Source organism: Tachypleus tridentatus, chromosome 13 (genome assembly GCF_004210375.1).
Source record: "Tachypleus tridentatus isolate NWPU-2018 chromosome 13, ASM421037v1, whole genome shotgun sequence".
NCBI lineage: Eukaryota > Metazoa > Arthropoda > Merostomata > Xiphosura > Limulidae > Tachypleus > Tachypleus tridentatus.
The window spans coordinates 125752230-125774631 of NC_134837.1; the positions used below are offsets into that span (position 1 = coordinate 125752230).

The 22402-nt window shown below is 36.7% G+C and overlaps 2 protein-coding genes across 3 annotated transcripts in view; one reads left to right on the forward strand and one right to left on the reverse strand.

Moving 5' to 3' along the window:
- Positions 1–331: 331 nt before the first annotated feature.
- LOC143239085 (uncharacterized) lies at positions 332–13456 on the reverse strand. 2 transcript variants are annotated; one of them, XR_013021019.1, is made up of 3 exons: positions 13273–13456; positions 6496–6621; positions 332–648 (listed from the first exon to the last, which is right to left on the reverse strand). XR_013021019.1 is itself a non-coding variant. In XM_076479888.1 (2 exons), the coding sequence occupies exons 1-2, from the start codon at positions 13454–13456 to the stop codon at positions 527–529; spliced, it is 306 nt and encodes a 101-aa protein (XP_076336003.1). In that variant the 3' UTR covers positions 332–526. The 2 variants fall into 2 exon arrangements, 1 of the variants encoding a protein (XP_076336003.1); XM_076479888.1 differs by lacking the exon at positions 6496–6621.
- A 190-nt stretch (positions 13457–13646) lies between these two features.
- LOC143239083 (aquaporin AQPAe.a-like) overlaps positions 13647–22402 on the forward strand; it is a 76400-nt gene continuing 67644 nt past the window's right edge. The window contains exon 1 of the mRNA XM_076479886.1: positions 13647–14334. Within this exon, the coding sequence (XP_076336001.1) occupies positions 13925–14334 (410 nt within the window). The 5' untranslated portion in view covers positions 13647–13924. The remainder of the gene's footprint in view (positions 14335–22402) is intronic.

Genomic DNA, 22402 nt, shown 5'->3' on the forward strand with positions numbered 1-22402 from the left:
GTTGCCACCGACAGATGGCGACAGGTTGAGTCTAATCACGCTGTATTAGTGTCGATGGAACTTCGGTAAGAACGCGTTGGGCTCTTTGGTGACCTGAGTGCAGTTTCCACGCACAGTTTATTAGAAACTGTCGTGGTATTAATGTTTAGTTAGCTACAGGGTAGACATCTAGTGTGGTGTTTTAAGTAAATTTACTGACAAATGTAGCGAGTGTTATTATAATTGAAAAATAAAAATAATAAGTAAAGTGAAATTGTGAAGTATATATATATATATTTATATACAAACACTTGAAAATGTATATACATATCTTGAATGATTAAGAAAAGAATCATATTCCTCATTTACCAGGGATATAAGGGGAGGGGCAAATGCCAACCCTTGTACAGAGAAATCAAGAGGTCACTTTCTGTGATGGCAATATTCAAAGTTTTCCTGTCCCATCTTCTTGAGATAAAAAAATGTTTGCTTGCTTGTAATTTAGGACAAAACTACGTGATGGGCTATGCTCATCATGTATCGAAACTCAATTTCTTGCGTTGTAAGTCCACAGATATATTGCTGTACGACTATGGGGGGGAGGGCAATAAAGAAAGCTTTTCTTCTGAAGAGAACAAAACTTGCACTGTGTCACCAGCTCAGTGGTAGCTAAACAAATATATCAAAATAAAATACAAATAAAAAACAACTTTACCTAATCTTTAACTTGGAAACGGCTTGAATTAATAACGAAAAACTTAATTATAAATGTATAACGTTTCGCCAAGATTACGGCATCATATTCTAAAAAGACTGGGTTCTCAGTCATCAAATTTAGGTTTTATATAGTTAGTTATATTAATAGTAACTAGATGTCGTTACTAATCAGTGGCATCTTTAAAATACAAACAACTATGGGAAGGAGTAACAAGTATTAGAAAAGTTTGAGAGTTTCCTTATCGCAGCTCACAGAAAATTAAAGTATAAAGCTGTCTCTAAATCAATCCAACTATTGTTCAACCGTTCACAGCTGGAGAGAATCCGTGATGAGGAATTAAGAATTGGTCAAGTTCAGTTGTTCTGTCACCTTCTGTTGTTCAAATTAATTACATAAAGTAAGAGATGGAGAAACGAACTAAAGTGACTGAAAGTTCTAGAAAAGCTACACTCTTGTTACTGTCTTTTTTTAATAGTTGGAGAAGTTCGTCCCTTTACGATATTTAAAAAAATATATAATTAGACCAATTCTGGTTTATTGTTTGTTTTTTTTTAAATTTCGCGCAAAGCTACACGAGGGCTATCTGTCCCTAATTTAGCAGTGTAAGATTATAGGGAAGGCAGCCAGTCATCACCACCCACCGCCAACTCTTGGGCTACTCATTTACCAACGAATAGTGAGATTGATCGTCACATTATAACTCCCCACGGCTGAAAAGGTGAGCACATTTGGTGTGACGGGGATTCGAAGTTGAGAACCTCAGATTGCTAGTCGAGCTCCCAAACCACCTGACCATACTGGATCCAATGTTAGTTTAAGGAGTAAATACTTGGGTTATTACAGAGAAGAGTAAAGGGTATCTTAAAGTTTACTGAGGGGAGAATGTTAATAAACTGGCAGAAATAGTCTGGAGAAAAAGTCTAATGAGTGAATACATCAAGGAAAGAGTTGGAGTCTGTAAGATCACAGAGAAAGCAAGACTGAAGAAGCGATGGTGGATGTGTAATGACAAGAACATTAGAAATAGCAGTGGAGGGATGGGAGGGGGTCAGAAGACGAAGAAAGTGTAAATAGCCTTTAAATAATTTATACAAATTTCTAACAAATAAGCACAATGGCACTATATGTAACCTTAAAATATATGTGTCAACACGCTACCACGAAACATTTTGTAGAGTAGCACATACAATATGTGTAGTTTCACACAAACTTAAAGTGTAACTAGGTATTCAAAACGTTTAACCAGGTAGCTAGAGTTCTTGAATACCAATCTGATAGTAGTGGGTTTGAATCCTCTTTCACACCTAACATACTCTCCCTTTTCAACCGTGGGGGCGTTATAATGTGACAGTCAATTCCACTTTGTTGGTAAAAGAGTAACCTGAGAGTTGACGGTGGGTGGTGATGACTAGCTACCTTCCCTCTAATCTTACACTGTTTAATTAGGGACGGCTAGAAGATAGCTCTCGTGTAGCTTTGCGCGAAACTTGAAACAAACAAGCAAACATCAAAGCGCTTTGTAACGTTACGTGCATTTTTATTTTGTTTCCACAACTATTCGTGTAAAGTTAGACTTGTTTGTACAGACTATGGTCAACTGTACTAACCACCAGTTCTGATGGAATAGTGAAAACTTAATATTTACTCTTATAATGCTTGTTTGTTTGTTTGCCATGCCAGACCTTACTCTTATAGTACTTGTTTATTTGTTTGTTTGCCATGCCGAACCTTACTCTTATAGTGCTTGTTTGATTGTTTGCCATGCCGAACCTCACTCTTATAGTGCTTGTTTGATTGTTTGCCATGCCGAACCTTACTCTTATAGTGCTTGTTTGATTGTTTGCCATGCCAGACCTTACTCTTATAGTGCTTGTTTGTTTGTTTGCCATGCCGAACCTCACTCTTATAGTGCTTGTTTGATTGTTTGCCATGCCAGACCTTACTCTTATAGTGCTTGTTTGTTTGTTTGCCATGCCGGACCTTACTCTTATAGTGCTTGTTTGTTTGTTTGCCATGCCGAACCTTACTCTTATAGTGCTTGTTTGTTTGTCATGCCGAACCTTACTCTTATTGTGCTTGTTTGTTTGTTTGCCATGCCGGACCTTACTCTTATAGTGCTTGTTTGTTTGTTTGCCATGCTTGTTTGTTTGTTTGAACCTTACTCTTATAGTGCTTGTTTGTTTGTTTGTCATGCCGAACCTTACTCTTATTGTGCTTGTTTGTTTGTTTGCCATACCGGACCTTACTCTTATAGTGCTTGTTTGTTTGTTTGTCATGACGAACCTTACTCTTATTGTGCTTGTTTGTTTGTTTGCCATGCCGGACCTTACTCTTATAGTGCACCTATCCCATCCTTTTTTTTTTTTTTGCAAGACATGTCGCGAGACACAAATCATAGGATTCAAGGTTCGAGCACGCTAACAGCTTTTCGAAGAGTTTGTTCCTTCGTTATTGTTGTTTTTAATTTCACGAAAAACTACTTGAAGATCAATGTAGAATTGGTAGACTAAACGACAGAAAAAGAGCTAGTCAACACCACCCACCAACAGCTGTTGGGCTACTTTACTAAAGAGAAGACAGATAATTCAAAGAATTTGATAAAACCTACATCTCTCTTTTGAACTAATTTTCTTCGGTACAAATGCTTTCCTGTTTCGTCCGTCTGTTGGAAGTATAATTATGTATCTGTTGTGGGAAGAATTTCATACATAAAGTTACCACAAACCCTTTCTCGCTAATGTATCCTCGAAATCTTTATTTACCCAGCGACAAAATATACCAATGTTGAGAATACCAACCAAGGTTAAAGCGACGTATAAATTAATATTCAACTTCAGCACAGTTCTTCTCAGAATTCATATAACAATGGTTTCAAAATCTTTAAAAAATAAAACATTTTTAATATTTTTATTTAATTCCCCCACTCAGATAGTGCATTTCCTTGAAAACGTGTAACCTTGCATTCTTGTAAGAACATATTCTTATTGCCTGAAAGATTTTCAGACAATGCGAATTAATAATAAAATCATTCATGCTTGATATTAGTTGCGATAATTTAGGCACGTGACAAAAACTTTACGCAAAGGTATGTGCTGACATCTGATGCTTGTTTTTCGCGTTACATAGTGACTGTATACATTATTTCTCGCTTGAAATAAAACAAAAACAAAAAATACACAAAATAGTGAACTTGTTTCTAAGAACTGAAAATAATTAAATTAAGTTTTTAGGAGTAAAATTTTATTCATTTTGACCTTCGGTGAAAAAAGGTAGAAATGGAAAAAATAGCGGTACGTTTGATCAGCATCTCCGAATGAACAAGTCACGACAAGTAATGAATCCTAAAAACTCACTGTCATTAAAAGCACACCCCCCGCTAGTACAGTGGTATGTCTTCGGATTTACAACGCTAAAATCAGGGGCTCGATATCTTTCGGTGGGCTCAGCAGATAGCCTGATGTGGCTTTGCTATAAGAAAACACACACTGTCATTAAGAAAAACGCCCGGTATGTTAAGGCGTGCGACTCGTAATCTGAGGGTCGCGGGTTCGCATCCCCGTTGCGCGAAACATACACGCCCTTTCAGCCGTGGGGACGTTATAATGTGACGGTCAATCCCACTATTCGTTGGTAAAAGAGTAGCCCAAGAGTTGGCGGTGGGTGGTGATGACTAGCTGCCTTTCCTCTAGTCTTACACTGCAAAATTAGGGACGGCTGGCACATGCAGCCCTCGAGTAGCTTTTCAAGCAGCATTTGCATGTGTTTTTCTTTGATTTTGGAACTCACGCCCCAAACAATGCTTTCAGCCATTTCTCGGGTTACACTAATCGAACAGTGGGATTTGACTGTCACTCGTGTAACACACTCACATTTCTTGTTCACCAAGACTTTCTAAACGTTTCATAAACAGACATGTTCATCGCACGTGTTGTACAAGCAACTTGCAGCCACCAACTTTGGAATGCTTTGACCTTATTTTTGTATTAATCTCACAGTGTCAAGGTTCGTTTCCTTTTTGGTGGTTCTCATCTATCCCGCACTAGGTGTCGCTGGAAAATTTGACATATACTCGTGATTAAGAATGCCTGTAGGTAAATATATCGTTGATTTTATTTGTGTAACGGCCAAATGCAATCAGGAAAGTTGTTTCTACCTGCTATTTGTATAGTGGCTCATTCTCTCAATCGTTTGTTTTTAATTTTGCGCACGAAGGTTGTCTGTGTTAACTGTCCCTAATTTAGCAGTGTAAGACTAGAGGGAAGGCAGCTAGTCATCACCACTCACCGTCAACTGTTTGGTTACTCTCTTACCAACGAATGTGGGATGGACCGTAACATTATAACACCCTCACGGCTGAAAGGATGAGCATGTTTGGTGTGACGGGGATTTGAACTTGCGGTCCTCAGATTACGAGACGTGTGCGCCTAAACCATCTAGCCATGCCGAGCTCTCAATTTATATTCATGTTCGAGAATGTGACCCGTTTTCTTCGACTTCCCCAAATGTTTTATTTGAAATAGAGCTGCAAACATAAAGAGATTAGTGTTATGTTTTTAGTCACGTGCACTCTTCCTGTACATTGTTTGGTCAACATTTTCTCCGGACCTTAACCTTCCTAATCACATCTAAATCCAAGTTCAGAGTCAGTGGAAGAATTCGTGAAATCTTTTCACCCACCGGACACCGAGTGTATGGGAAATGAACTTGATGCACAAGTGAAAAAATGTTACTCATTGAAAAACACAAGATGTAATAACGCTGTATTTGGGAACAGTTTCACTTGTTTGTTTTTTTAAGAGTTTAGAAATAATAATTAACCTACTTTGTTAATTATGATTTATTTTCTTCAATGTGGTGGGTGTGTCTGTTAGCAATATTTCACTCTTGATATAGCACTATCACTAAGAGAAGAAACAGTCGTTCATGGGCTTCCTAGTTCATACTAATTTGTGCGTTTATACTGGAATCAAGGTTAAACTGACCTGTACATTTATACTGGAATCCAGTTGAAGCCCACCTCTATTCTTCTAGTGTAATCCAGGTTAAACTGACCTCTACGTTTATACTGGGTTCCATGTTTTTTTACAAGTATAGAATTGACACCTGGCTGGTGTAACTTTAATATGTAAAGCATCAAATGTCTAACGTAGTGGCGAAAGTAATACGCGAAACGTTAAAGGTAGATGGTTTGTCTGTTTGAAATTAAGCACAAAGCTACCCGAGGGGTTATCTGTGCGCCGCCCACCACAGGTATCGAAACCCGGTTTCTGGCAATGGGTGTCCGCAGACATGCCGCTGTGCCACTGAGGAGTTGAAAGTAAAGTAATATGCGAAACGTCGAAGGTGGAGGAAAACTAAAACGTGGAACGGTTAAGAGTAATGTGAAATGTCAAAAACAACGGCGGAATTTCGATCCCGAATATATTTTTATTCTATTTTTCAGTAATAACAGGTTTCCCATATTTCTGCATTCCATTGTCTTATAATTGACACCAGATGGCAGTTATATCGAGCTCATCTACATTATTTAAATGAGATCATAATTACGTCGTGATTCCTTTTTTGGGGTATGATGAAGGTATATAGTGCAGTGCTAAAAAGACTGTACTTCTAATGATGATTTGGTAGATTGTGTCTAATGTTAAATCTGTTTCTGAACAGATACTTTTAATGAATATGGAAAATTGTTAACATGGTTGAATTTGAGGTCATGTTGAATATCCAATCCCAATCAGTCTACTGTTATAAAACAGTCTTAGCACTCAGAAATACGGAATCCAAAAATTACAACATCTTACCATGTTCCATCAGATAGCGTATCTTAACCTTCCGATTTGATCCTTTCTCTCTCTTTCTATCTCAATGTTTCACTGCGACGACTACGCACCTAAGCAGGATATTGTGTATTAGTCGACTCAAGACAGCTATAACGAAAAAGGAAAATAAACTTTTAGTTTAAAGTAGCAAGTGCAGTTTCATGTGATCAACGATTGTTCTTTGTATTTGACGGATTAGTTGAAAAATGTGTGATAGGAAGCACCGGATATGAGGTACATACATTATTTGGGGGAGAGGGAGAATAATGACCACTGATTAGACAAAACAATGTGGAAGGTACTTTAAATTCACGAGCATTTCGCGTTTCGGCCATTTAAAAGAAGAGAAAAAGAATGCAGACTGAAACATAAATCTGCGTGCAAGGAAAACTAACAATCAGATTCTGTTTAATATACCCCGAACACGAAATTACTGTGAACAAAAAAAAAATATTGGTTAATATTATATTTACGCTTCATAAAGAATAGTGAGGGGCATAATTGTGGCTGGAATAGGAAGAGCACTTTTGACCAAATATTTGGAAAAATTGTGATCATTCCATTGTGCTGAAGACCGATATAGAAGGGGGTCGTTGAGGGCTTGAGCATCCACATCTCGCTCTCCTAATTTCTATTTCTATATCTATGGGTACTCTTTTATTTCTTATGTGAGACCAGCGAATGGAGGTCAAAATTGATATACGGCGTATCACCACCGCAATGTGGGTTCTACTTTTCAGTCACCTCCAACACCTAGGGTACATTTTATAATCCCACATCATACTTTTTACCCTAGGATCTTTTCAATTAGTGCAGCGTTTTTTGTTTAATTTATATATATATATTGGGGGAAGGGGTGATCTCATCTCCTAGGTAACACACGAGTTTAAGTCCAATCTGGTAACTAAGTAACCAAGTATATGTTCCAAGACAGTTTTGCAGCAGCTTCAGTTTGTGATAAGAAAATATAACGTTGGAAAACGTAGATTCTGCGTTTGTAAAAAAAAATAAAAATAAAGAAATCAGTAACTGATTATTTTATTTCTTCTGTTTTTATATGTATTTCCAAAGGGCCAGGCATGGTCAGGTGGTTAGGACTCTTGACTCGCAATCTGAGGGCCGCGGATTCGAATCCCCGTTCCACCAATCTAGCTCGTCCCTTCGGCCGCGAGAGCGTTATAATACTATTTTCAATCCGACTAATCGTTGGTAAAAGATTATCCCAAGAGTTGGCGGTGAGTGGGCGGTGATGACTATTTGCCTTCTGTCTTGTCTTCTACTGATAACTTATGGATGACTAGCACAGATAGCCCTTGTGTAGCTTTGCGCGAAACAAACCAATATTTCTATAATATAATATTTATGTATTGAACTTACTCTCCAGGAGAACTTGGCCCGTATCTCGAGAGCATACTATTCATGTAACTGCCACCTTGAGGAGCTCTATCACATACTTATGCATATTTTATCATCCAATCAGCTAATTTAATATAATTTGTTTTAACTCGTATACATACACGTAGTTTATTCAAAAGAGGAAAAAAAAAAAGACAGGAGGGAACTACATTAATTAAATATTTCTAGAATTTGGGTTTCCTCCTACGTCAGAGTATTTAGTGTAACCCGTTTATTTAAACTTCTAAAAGAATAGGCATGTTGCTATTTATAAAGACACGGTTAAAAAAAAAAGTTGTTACTTTTTAGTGCAAATTTACTCTCACCACAGCGAGAAATTGGTTTCTGTTTTGTTTTTTAATTTCGCGCAAACCTACAGGAGGATTATCTGCATTAGTCGTCCCTGATTTAGTAGTGCAAGACTAGAGGGAAGACAGCTAGTCATCACCAGCCACCCACTCGCCCACTCTTGGGCTACTCTTTTACCAATGAACAGTGGGATTGACCGTCATTTTATAACGCCCCTACTGCTGAAAAGGCGAGCATATAGGGATTCGAACCGGCGGTCCTCAGATTACGAGTCGAGTGCCTTAACCACCTGGCCATGTCTGGCCGTGACATTATGTATAAATGCCATCTAATAATTTCATATAGTACGAACTATTGTTTCTTTATTATAGTAAAGCCTGTATAATTTCCATTCCAATATCGTTTATTTTGTAACAATTAAGCCTAAATATAATGCATTAGGAACAACAAACGTAATTTTCGTCTCACACTGTGTTGTTTTTATTTAACGAGTCTCCCCCTTTCTCGGTGACTCAGTGGTAAACCTGAGGGCTTACAAGGCTAAAATTTTAGTTTTGATGCCTGCGGTGGACAGAGCACAGATAGCTTCGTTCTTAAAATCGAAAAAGCAAACATTATCTCTCGAAAATGAATTTTTTCTACAGGTTAATTGATAGATTGTTTCACGGTGTTTTCTTTGTTTCACAGTAAGCACAAAGCTATACAATAAGCTATCTGTATTGTGCACCCACATGTATCGAAACCCAGTTTTTAGCGTTAAAACCAGCATTCAGTACTTACGGATGAGCCCATTTATGTAATTATCATTTCTTTAACAGCATCATATTTATTTTTTTTAATTTTCCTTTTATAATATTATTATAATTCATCCATGAAACCGCATCTTTTTTCATATCTAAGACACTCTTAATGAAAAATTAGTTTATCTTTTGCATTATATCTGAATGTTTCAAGAAACAACTGTTCATTTCTTCTTCTGAAGGCCCGGCATGGTCAAGTAGTTAAGGCGTTCGACTCGTAATCCGAGGGTCGCGGGTTCAAATCCCCATCACACCAAACATGCTCGCTCCTACAGCCGTGGGGGCGTTATAATGTGACGGTCAATCCCACTATTCGTTGGTAAAAGAGTAGCCCAAGAGTTGGCGGTGGGTGGTGATGACTAGCTGCCTTCCCTCTAGTCTTACATTGCTAAATTAGGGACGGCTATCTTCGCGCAAAGATACACGAAATTAAAAAATAAACAAATAAACGAAAAGCACATTGGGAATAAAAAAAGGTGTTGATGTTATAAAGAAAAGTGTTTTTGTTGTGAAGAAATGTCGTGATGAAAGGTGTTGCAGGGGAAATGGGTGTGTTACTAGTAAAAATCGAAAGCCGTCGACTAGGTGTCTAACTGTGTTCATCACAGTTCCTCTAGTTCTAGGATTTTGCTGTTAAAATAATCCTTTTTTATTGTTTTTATAACAGAAAACTATTAATGTGTTTCTGTACGAGTCTCTAGCTAAGCCTAGTTTGGAATAACGTCTCGGTTTGACGTTCCTTATTCTAAGGTAAGGGTATCAACCTGCTGGGAAAAGCTGTTAAAATGGAAGACATAGTTTAAAACAGCTGGACTGTCAAGAAGAGCTGAAACTAACGCACTCATTTTTCCACGTGCAGAACAATTAAACTTAATACCAATTACGTGTAAAAAAAAAAAAAGGAAAAAAAAAAATCGTATATGTTTCAGTTAGGTTAAGCTACCTGATCAGATGGGTCTGTATGTAGGGTTGTAACTGGATATATACATGTTCACCCGTGCGAAACGTTGAAAATTCTTTGATACAAAAGCGCAATCTCATTGGGTTTTTATTTTTCAAACAAAATTTAGAGGAAAATGCCAGGGAATCAAATTTAAGTTTGTTCTTTTTCACAGTAATTTATGCTCCCTTTAAGTTATTTTTGTAAATAGTTTGTAATAAAAATCTATCAGAATGAACCATTTCAGGTTTAAATTTCGGCTCCCCCTCACTTTGCGTAACTTACTTTCTAGCTATGGCACAGTTATGTGACTTATTCATTAGCTACTATAAGAAACATAACTCAAGAAAAAACTAGGCCAAGGAAAATTTCGTGAGAACTATTTATACATGAAACAGCTGGATATGTGAGTTAACAGTTTGGATATTATTTTATTAGATGGGTCTGTAATTGTAGAATTAGATGAAATTTGCATTTGTTCTGTTTTGTTTGGACAGTGGGTTAAGAATGCTCCATTGTCAGAGACGTTGCACTTAAACAGTTTGAAATAAAGTAGAGAAATCTGTCTTTGTTCAAACCTATCGTACTTATTAACAGTGTGAAAAACTTGGAGCAACCTGTCTTTGAAACTAATCCACTTATACTAACAGTGTGAAATAACTTAGAGCAGTCTGTCTTTGTTAAGAATTAATATACTTACTAACAGTGTGAGATAACTTAGAGCCATCTGTCTTTGTTTGAAACTATTGTATTTATTAATACTTTTAGATATATCTACATTCAGTTAAACTGAGTGCGCTTTTTGCCATGAAAACAAGGAAGTTGAACAGATTTGAACTATCTGTTATCTGCACTTACAGCTTATTCTGTTACACGCACTTACAGCTTACTCTGTTACGTGTAATTAGAGTTTCTTCTTTAAAGCTTAAAAGGTTTAGTTCTGAACCACTTCAAGAGAAGTAAGCTTTATGTACTTAGTGAAAAAATACTCATTGAAGAATAAACATTCACACTACATGTGTCCATGTATTGATAAAATATGTTTATTCATGTTTTAGATATTTACGTAAAGCTATATAAGGGTAAGCTCCACAAGTCATCCCTAATTTTGAAGTGAACAACGTATAAATAAAACTTTATAAGCACTTAACACACACTGTTGATTAGTAAATCAACCAAATGCAGAATAACAAGCCATCAAAGCACTTGAAATATATATAGTAGCCATATTCTATGTTTACGAGCACCCACTGTGAGTTGCCAAGAAACAACCGAGTTCATATCAAGTGAGGTTACGTGGCTGTTTATGCAGACACGCTGCAAATGCATCAGCTATATAAAAAGAAGTGTACTACATAGATTCTCCAGATCGATATTCTAGGTATGGTCTAAGCTTTGACGACGAAGTTTTCAGTTCCATACATCTGACTCGAGGGTTTTTTGTTGGATAAAGCAATTATACCGCAGCAGTTGGTGCTTAAAATGTGAGTCTCCTACGTGAGAACGGACGCTACCACTGCCGAAATCTGACACAGTTTTGTTCGAGCACTCTTGATTCAAAACAAGAATAATAAGTTGTGTAATTTCCTTTTGTATAGTTTTCAAACTAAATGTGACCTATTGACATTTAAGTTTGTACTTGAAACAGTATGATTTTCAAAATATGCCTTTCAAAAAATCAAGACGAAAGAAAAAAAGAGAAAATCTGTTGTTGATTACCTTGACGAGTCTATGTACCAGTAAAGAGAGTATTTATGCAAGGACTTTAGGGTTAAAAACAGTAATGCTGTATATGCAAAACAAGCCTTAGCCAAAGAAAAGGTTGCCAACATGGTTAGATGGAAGAAAAACTATAGCAAAGATATCAGGAAATGTCGTGAGATAATTGTAAGAAAAGATACAAGATGGATAGGCCTAGAGCCTAGTCACTCTCGAAACTTAATAATGAAAAAAGCTATAAGACAAGTGTAAGGTTTTTAAATAAGAAAATTAGAAAGTAGGAATGGGAATACTAAAAATAAGAAAACAAGGTAAGAATAGGCGGGATAACATTAAAACACTTGGTGTTGTAATTTGAGCTTTGATCCAATTATAAACTTAAATCGAGTTTTTCATCAGTAGCTTATCTATTTAAATTTTCAACAAACTAAGAAAATAAAAAATCAGCAGTTTGATCATATTTTTTGCCCGCTTCTTACCAGTCAGATAGATACAATGTCTCGCATAATCAAAGCATGACTAGTGGAGCTGCTTGTCTCAATTCTGACGACAAACACTTTCCTCCCTTGTGATGTCGTGCATTTTGTTATGGTTATATATATATGTATCTGCGCATGGTTGCTGAAACAACGTTTACAGCAGAGAGATTGAACTTTGTACACCTTAGATTTAGTTTGAATAATTACCAAGATACAAAAAGTACAAGAGGTAGGAATCGGCAGAACGATAGCTAAACCTACTTTAAGGTTGCGCTATGCAAAGAACTACCAAGTGTTGTAATGCTGTCTCACCCATTCCCACCGTGTTTCCTTGTTTTTGGGTGCTTACAATCTTAATTTATAATGTTTCTGTTTCATTTCTTTCTTTTTTTACATTGTTCTAAACTACAGCACCCTCTCACCAAATAGTGAGGTTTACTGTCACTTTTATAAGGCATACACTTCCCTAAAGTGCAGGGCGCGTTTTCTTTTTTGCAGCAGTTAAACACATACTTAGAGCTCGTGAATTCATACTGCGGCACGTTAACCTCTGTCCCTCGCTCATACAGGACAAGATAACGGCCCGGCATGGCCAGGTGGTTAAGGTGATCGATTTGTAATCTGAGAGTTGCGGGTTCAAAAACCCCGTCACACCAAACATGCTTGCCCTCTCAGTCGTGGGGGCGTTATAATGTTACGTTCATTCCCACTATTCGTTAGTAAAAGAGTAGCCCAAGAGTTGGAGGTGGATGGTGATGACTAGCTGCCTTCCCTCTAGTCTTACACTGCTAAATTAGGTACGGCTAGCGCAGATAGCCCTAGTGTAGCTTTGTGAGAAATTCAAAAACAAACAAACAAACAGGATAAGATTTATATTTGAAGTTTGTCCAGCTCTGTCTGTTTATACGTAACATGAATTTTCTTATGAAAAGTAAAAACTGTGTAATTGTTTGCTTGAACACAGTCAATGATTTAGCGCTGGGAAGAATTATACACATATGACTTACTGAGAAATGTATTGTACACATATGACTTACTGAGATATGTATTGTACACATATGACTTACTGTATTGTATCTTAACTTCTGATTCTTCTGCGCCACAGACTTTAACTCACCTTTTTCTCTCTCGTGCTCCACCTTCCTATTAGTCAAAAATCTCGTGCCACTGAGATAGTCAGTTGTCTTCAACAGCCAACTACGACGGACAAACGACAGTTGAGCACGAGGCTCGCGAAGAAATGGGTTTAGGGATGTAGTCTCTCTTAAAGTTTGTTGGTTTTCGTTGTTGTTAAATGACATGTTAAGGTGGATGGATCGTATTTCGTATGAGATAATATAAATTCAGTTTGATGTTCCTGCGTACACGTTAATGTCTAGACCTACAATTTTCGGAGGACAAACGCTCGAAGCGTTTTGACTCGACGGTATCATGTGGCGCCTCTCGTGCGCGTGCAGTGACGTTTAGTTCCATCACACAGCAGTCTCTGTGGATACGCACGACTCTTCAGCCTGACTCTCGCGCCTAACTTTGCTGTTGTTTAAGACATTAGGTTGAGAACTTCATGGGTGAGTATTCCTAAAACGCGATCCTAATTTGGAAGTGACTTTAAAACCGCCCTCGGACACTTACAGAATAAGGTGTGATTCGTTTTCTACTAAATGCGAAAGTTGGAATTCACCCAACTCACCTTCTTTTTGTGTGTGTGTATTTTGTGTAAAGTCTGAAGCTGTTAGAAGAGTTTGACCAAATTGTTTAACGTTCGAACTATGGCAACTATATCCTTGGAAACGTTTTTCTTGCATCTGATTAACAGGGTGGAGAAACTCCACTCGCAAATGATGAAGCAGCAGACCATTCGAGAGGAAATTAGAACTCTAGAATTTTGGAGATCCATCATCGCAGAGTGCTTAGCAAGTTTCTTTTATGTCTTTCTCCTGTGTGGAGCTCACGTGACCTGGCCAGGTCACGATCCCAGTAACTTGATGATCAAGGCCTTGACCAGCGGTCTAACAATGGCGACATTGGCTCAGTGCTTTAATCACATCTCTGGTGCGCACGTGAACCCTGCCGTGACCTTCACTATGTTTTTGACGAAAAAAATATCGCCTCTCAGGGCTAGTTTGTACGTTATAGCTCAGTGTGGTGGGGCCATTGCTGGAGCGGCTCTTCTGTACGGGTAAGTAATAAAATGTGTAATGTGCAGTACGTATGTACGCATACAGACAACCATAACTGTTATGTCCACAGTCCTGTCAAATGTAATTAATAGGGGAAATAGAGTTAATGTTATGCTTATTCATACTCTTAATAGTTGTCGGCTCGAATCATTTTCTGTCATAATAACAAGCACAATTTATATATATATTTTTATTTACTTGAACTGATAACATGTAGAGCCCCTAGCGGCTCAGCGGTATGTCTGCGGAGTTACAAAGCTAGAAAACGGGTTTCGACATCCGTGGTGGATAGGTGCACATATAGCCCAATGTGTAGTTTTGTACTTAACTACAAACAGACGGAACATCTTGTACAAGTAAACATTCTGGCTGACTTGGAAAAGTCGCTTAAAGTAAATATCATTTAGGATCTGAAAATATATCATTACAGAATCTCAGAACAGATAGTATACACGTGTGGATTCATGAATAAGTGTTATCTGTCCATCAAATTACTTCGTAAGATACAATAAACTAACTGCCTTGATGTAGTCCTGAACATACGATATACTTTGTTACAATATCTGATAGATTCGAAGACGTTTTTTTCACAACATTCAATTCTTGGACTGTGTATATTGAATTATTTTGAGGATTCCCATAATGATAATTAATCACAAAATATAAGCCGTATCTATATCTATTCGATGTCATACTTTACTCGATTTGACATTGTATTTTCGTAATGGAAGCTTTATTTGACGACGGTTGGTTTCATATATGTCATGACTTCGTTTTCATTTTATTCATAAATGGTACACCTATGTTATTATGTGAACTGTGGCGAACCGTAAAAGGGTTGGGTACGTTATGCACCCCCCCCCCCAGTGGGCAAACTGTAAGTATTACGGATTCAGAATGCTAAAATTCGGGGATCAATTTTCTGCGTCAGCTCTGAAAAAAACCAAACAAACATACGTTATCTTAAAAAAAAAAGTTTAGAACCTGACCACATTGTAATAACTTGTGTCACCACTTGCTGGTATGTTCTGTCTTACAACCGTGCATTCTGACAATATCTTGCAGCGTAATTCCATTGTAAAATGCTGTGACATAAAGCTGCTATGTTGAAAACACACTAATTTTCTCTGAATGTTTTCCACAGCCCATATGGTAAGTGAGAACGACGGCTTTTCAACACTTAATTTTAGCGAAAATCAATAGGTTCTGTGTACTTTGACTTGAACGATAAGTCTTCAAACATAATAAGATAAATATGAATTTCATTCTAAAGTTGTTTGAAATATGCGACAGTTAAACGGGAGGTATAACTCGAAACCTTATCTTTGTGAACTTATTCTGTGTACAGAAGAACAGCTTTTAATAGTTTCTGTGATCATGGATTCTCACCGGTTACAAGTAGCACACTTTTTCTTCCACGACTGGAGTACGCCATGCTTCAGGTCTCTTTTTTGAATGGTCCTGGGTACCCCAAGATAGTCTATATATATTCTGATGCCACTAAACACAAATGATATCTTTGTTTTGTAAATTCCAAATTCACCATCTGAATACACATTTATGATCTGAGTGTACGAATATTTTGTGCTTAAAATGGCTTTTACAAGTCCATTTCCAAAATCTATCAATTTTCGGCGGCTTCACACAATGTCAAAATGTTATTCCAATACATATGCAGTTCTGTCGTGACTTTTCATAGGCTGTTGTTGTATCATGATTCCTGACTTGCACATTCAAAAGTGTAGACTAAGAATTATTTCCTGAAAAACGTATAGAAAAGAACGAATTTGGAATATTGCAAACTGGAAACACCTTTTAGCCTCATCTCAAAATAAGTTGAGTTTTTATTATAAGTTACATTTTGATTTATTCTCATGTTTCAGTAACCTTTTCCAGAGACTAATTAAGATTGTTATTGGATCCTGCTAGACATCTTTCACCGTGTATATGATTTTACTCTGTAATTTTATTTGCTATACTCAACAAGAGACGTTTACAGAAGTAACCATTGTTTCCAGTTTCAACCACCAGGTTATCAGTTTTGATTATTTTATTTAATTTTTAGATCCGTTTTATAATATCTTTTTTGAGATTATTAATTGATATCAAGTGCTCTTGGTGTCAAAAAAAAAGTAATGGCTAACCTATAGCTCAAAGCTTAATCTCAAACCCTATCGTTTTGTTTTATTATAGGTTTAAAACTTCACTTGTATTATTTTATAACAGTACCACGTTTGAGAATGGCCAGAAGACTTGTATAACCCAGTAGAATAATGTTTTCTCAAGCGTGCTGACAAAAAAAAAACAACACTTAATAGATAAATAAAAAAACAATTTCCACATTTTTAAAAAAACCTGCATGAAGCACAACAAACAAAACTCGTTTATTTTTTATTTTTTGTATTTATCTGAGTCGTATGGCACACCATATCTTCATCGATCTATCGACTGTTTTATTTGTCAAATGGTTTCAGGCTTACAATCGAAAACGTTAAGTGATTTCTATAAACTGTCTTACTTAATTTCTTTTATTTTAGACGTTTAACTGAAGATGGCGAGAATTCAGAGCATGTGCTTGCGCACAAGCACATTGTTTTGTTTCTGTTTGTTTTTTTTTAATTTCGTGCTAAGCTACTCGAGGGCTATCTGCGCTAGCCGTCCCTAATTTACCAGTGTAAGATTAGAGGGAAGGCAACTAGTCATCACCACCCACCGCCAACTCTTGGGCTACTCTTTTACCAACGAACAGTGGGATTGACCGAAACTTTATAACGCCCCCACAGCTGAAAGGGCAAGCATGTTTGGTGCGACGGGGACATAAGCACATTCTACCAAACTTGATCTACACTCAACATTTTGTTTGTTTGTGGTAGAAGCGTGAAACTAGTCAGTTTTAGTAGAAACAACTGTAGCTTTAATAAATAAATAAAAAAAAACACCAAAATGTTTGTCGTTAAGCGCAAAGCTACACAATGTGCTGTGGCTGCCACGGGTATCTAAACCCATTTTTTAACGTCATAAGCCTTCAGTCCTTATCACTGAGACACGAGGAGAAGGAGTGGGGTCAAGAAAAACTTTAGTGTAACTTTCGTGATATACGTTTGGTGCGACGGGAATTCGAACCCGCGCCCCTCAGATTATGAGTCGAACGCCTTAACCCACCTGGCCATGCCGGGCCCAGTGTGGTTCCCAACTTGTATTTAGACCATAAACCCAGTAAGGTTTGTTCAGTTTCAGAGACAAAGGCTACTTCTATAACTGTATAATAAACTCATATTGCAAAATAATCCCTATAATAAATACTTAATAGTAATAAACTAGCAACAACAAATCGATTATTAAACATTGCAGCCAGTACTATTACTGAAAGTAAAATTTAAAAAAAAAATCTTATTTAGAAAGCACATAAACAATATTTTTAAGCTTCAAGTACTGTCGTAATTTTAATTGTGCATAGCTTTACTTTATTACAAGTGCTATTATATAAAAAAACAATACGAAGTTAATAGAACGAGATATACTTTATTAAATGAACTATAGGACGTGTGGGCTGAAGAAAAACTTGTCTCTGAAATAGTATGAAATATTCAGTAGGTTTTTTTGTAGTTAAGCTGTCATAATTAGATCACTAGATGAACACACCTCATCGTTGTTTTCAATCTGAACTCATTTCTCAGAAAAACAAATAATACAGAAAGAAACACATTATACTGACGTCTAACTCTTGTATTATCGTAAAGTATGGTTGTTGGTTTATTGAAACAGAGTTCCAGATGAGGTAAGAAGTTATGGTGAACTGCATTTTTTATTTTATTTCTTAATTATTTAGTAACCCATTGAAAAACAACCTTAAAACCGAAATGTTGGACTTGTCTGTTGTCATCTGCCTTTTATATTTTCTCTTCTTGGAATCGCATTCTGCTCTCGTAAGCTATATTTTACTGGGCATGCGTACAAAACCGGTCTTAATAATGCTGAGTCTAAAGTCAGGAATGTTTTCAATGACAAGTGTCCTAAAACATAATGATGTCATAAAAATAACACCGTTTCTGTTTTCGTGGTTAAACACGCCTCGTTACTGACATTATATGTATTCTTAAATTTTCCAGATTTAAGTTCCCCTAACAGTAGATCTTTCGTCTCGTTCTAGCCTATATGTTTCGTGGTACCCGCATCAGCATGACGTCCTAAAGCAACACATATGTACTGAAACACACGAAATTATATTTACTTTTGAATATACAGGACTGGTTGCAGTACAAATTTTTTTAATTTTTTTTTAACTTATAAATTTCCTGTCGTTGTTACTATTGTTATTATAGTTCGTCGCGAGTAGTACGCGCGCAATCGATTTTATGTATGATATGAAAAACTCATTAATTTCTGTAACAATATTTAATGAAACTTCATCCTGCTATTGTGCCTTAGGAATAAACTTCGTGCTCTATTTATCTTATCAACATACATTTGGCACCGACAGACTTACCATTTCTTATTGGAGTTGGTTGGATGTACCTCTGTAGTACTATGTTCTAGGAAAAAGTAACAAAACCTTTTAAATAATATCTCATTTCAAGTACTTCATTGACTCTTTACCTGAGTCTGATAATAAATTCATTCATCTTATTTCCGTAAAAGTTTCATAATTTACTAGTCGGTTGTTCTAATTCAACCAATTTATCAAGCGTGTGTTTTTCTTACAGCAAAGCCACATTGGGCTATCTGCTGAGTCCACCGAGGGGAATCGAACCCCTAATTTTGGCGTTGCAAATCCGGAGACATACCGCTGTACTAACGGGGGGCTACAAAGAGGGCTAACCTTTAAACTTCTCTAGATGTGTTTGCTATACATAGTAATATTGACTCTGTAGCCGTTCTAGAAACTTTAGATAGACCACAGATGTGACGGATGGTGCTGTTGTATTCTGTTAGCTATGTGACTGTTTATATTCAGAGAGATTTCCAGTGCTTCTCGACCTTCATCTGGCGGCCGTCATCAACCAAAATTGTTCGCTCTTTTATCCGTGGGGACGTTATAATGTTACGGTCAATCGCACTATTCGTTGGTAAAAGAGTAACCCAAGAGTTGGTTCCTTCCTTCTAGTCTTATACTGCTAAATTCTCAAATTGTGAGTCAAGCGCCCTTACTATCTGGCCATGAAGGATTGTTAATGTTAGTTTCTGTGTTGTGTTTTTATATGGTAATGTTTTATTCTTTCCTAGGGTATGTTTTTTAAGCTTCTGACTTTATAAGGTAATTTGATCTAAGGTTCCATAAGAGATTTTTATCTGTCTATATGTATGGAAGAAAGCGAAGTGGTCAACTGTTTTAACTAATTTAAAGTTAAGCCTAACCAAATTCCCAATCTAACGATAAATATTTAATATTTTGCTGTGTGAAGTGACGTTAGAGTTGATTTTGAAAAAAACAAGTTTCAAACAAATATTAAATGTTTAACACATTTGTGAACGATTTTAAGCACTGGTGCTACACAATCACGGATATCAAAACCCGGTTTCTAGCGTTGTAACTCTGCATACATATTGCTGTGCCACTATAGGGAGGGGTGATAAATATACAGTACAATAGTTGCCTATCTATTATTATTTTCTTTGCTTATTTTTTTGTTTCTCAGGTGTGTATTCATATATCCGGTGACGGAAATATTGACGTATTGATTTGTCATATGAATTAATTAAACATTAAGTACGACTATTAAATTTCTATGAGAAAGCGTTTCTTTTACTAGAATCTGCTAATAATACATAATAACTAAGAACTAAATATACATCATTTACAGTGTATTTATATTTTCAGTAATAGAAGGTGAGATTTAAGTGCAACTTTAATTACGTACTACATACATATAAACATAAAGAGCTGAAGTATCCATATCATAACAAAATTCACTGGAACAATAGGTTTTGTTATTTTGTTTTTACAAATCTCGTAAGCCGCGTGTGCATGTTTTAGCAATTAAGAAAAGGTTTGTTTTGTTTTGAATTTCACGCAAAGCAACACGAGGGCTATCTGCACCAGCCGTCTATACTGTAGAAATGTAAGACTAAAGGGAAGGCAGCCAGTCATCACTGCCCACCGCCACCTGTTGGGCTACTCCAACAAATAGTGGGATTGACCATCACATTATAACGCCCCACGGCTGAAATGGCGAGCATGTTTGGTGCAACGGGAATTCAAACCCACGACCTTCAGGTTACGAGTCCAGCATCTTAACCACATGACTATGCCGGGCTCAGCAATTAATAAAAGGTACATAAAATATTATTGTAGAGAATCCAACCCCGAATTTTAATGTTGTAAATTTATAAGCTTCACCTGATTCACCAGGTGACCATATTTTACAAATGCAGAAAATGACTTGTTCCATAATTTTAAATAAAAACTAAAATAAATTTATTTATTTGTTTCTATTTCGAGCAAAGTTACACGAGGGCTGTTTGCCCTGGCCTCCCTAATTTAGCAGTGTAAGACTAGAAAGAGGACAACTAGTCATCACCACCAGCCGCCAACTTTTGGGCTACTCTTTTACTAACGAATCATGGAATTGATTGTCACATTATATTGTCTCCACGGCTGAAAGAGCGAGCATGTTTAGTGTGACGGGGATTCGATCCCACGACCCTCAGATTGTGGGTTGAACGCCCTAACCATATGGCCATGCCGGGCTTTAGTAAAGTAAAAATAAAATTAAAATGTCTGTGTTTTCAGAATTATAGAGAAAAGAAACATATGTACCTCTTGTTTATCGTTTGTTGTTGTTGTTTTTTTATAAATTTCGCGCAAAGCTGCAAGAGGGCTATCTGCGTTAGTTGTCACTAATTTAGTAGACTAGAAGGAAAGCAGTTAGTCATCATCGCCTATCGCCAAATCTTGTGCTAGTTTTTACCAACGAATAGTGGGATTAACAGTAACTTTACAACGCCCCTCGCTTGTTTGAGAACATCGCGCAGAGCTACGCAAAGGGTATCTGCGAGAATAACCATTCCCCATTTCGAATTACCAGCCTAGAGGAAAGTAGCCCCAGTCAATATGAACGTCACTCTCTATTGTTTGATAGGATCGGGGGATTTAACTGTCAACCTTATAACGCACCCATAGCGCCAAAGCGCGGGACACGGTTTTGAGGTAACGGGACGGGAGCCTTTGATCATTAGAGTCACATGCTTGGCACGTTAACCAAAAATACACGCCCTGCCACATATGCCGTTAAATGCATAAATGGGAGAAGAAAACCCATCCTGATCGAATAATGATTAAATTATGATAAAGTGTTGATATCTCAACGACCTCTAGGTTTACAATGATAAACTAATATTATGGTAAACGCATATGTTTTCTATATTTTCTACAATTTAAGTATGACCAGACTATATTGATAAGAGTGAGGTTTCCTAACTGGTGAATTAATGATGTTTAATCATCTCAGGTTTTTATTTTATTAAATTAGATGACTTTCGTAACGACGCATATAGAATTAGCTACACTGTTTATTAAACGACTTTTTTTCTTAATTCTAATATACATAGCTAGGTGGCTCTGACGAAGAAGTATTGGTGATCTATACTGGAAAGAAGTCTTTAACCTTTTACCTGCATGAAGCACCAATTCTTCTGAGATAGAATGATTAGCTGCTGGTGTATTTGAGCGGTGATAATATTAAATTTTTGGACTGGTAAAGGAACCATGTTATAAGTAATTGTTAAGTTTACCATCGCTTCGGATACATTGATTTTCTACAGGCCTAAATCAAACAAATGAGAAAAAAGTAACAACCGAGAAAAGAAAAAAAGGAAAGTATAAGTTAGTGACATATTTATATGTCTACTGACTTAATTACATTATAACAATTAATAGTGCCCCTAGGTAATTACTGTGAACGAGGCTAAAAATATCTACCTAATTTTTTATACGTCTTTATCATTCAAATTCCGAACATTCACTAATAGTATTAGCTTCGATTCTTTTTCCAGTGGAAATCCTATAAAAATTCAGTAGTGTGTGATTTATATTCTGAAACATAGTAAAGTGTGGTTTATATTCTGAAA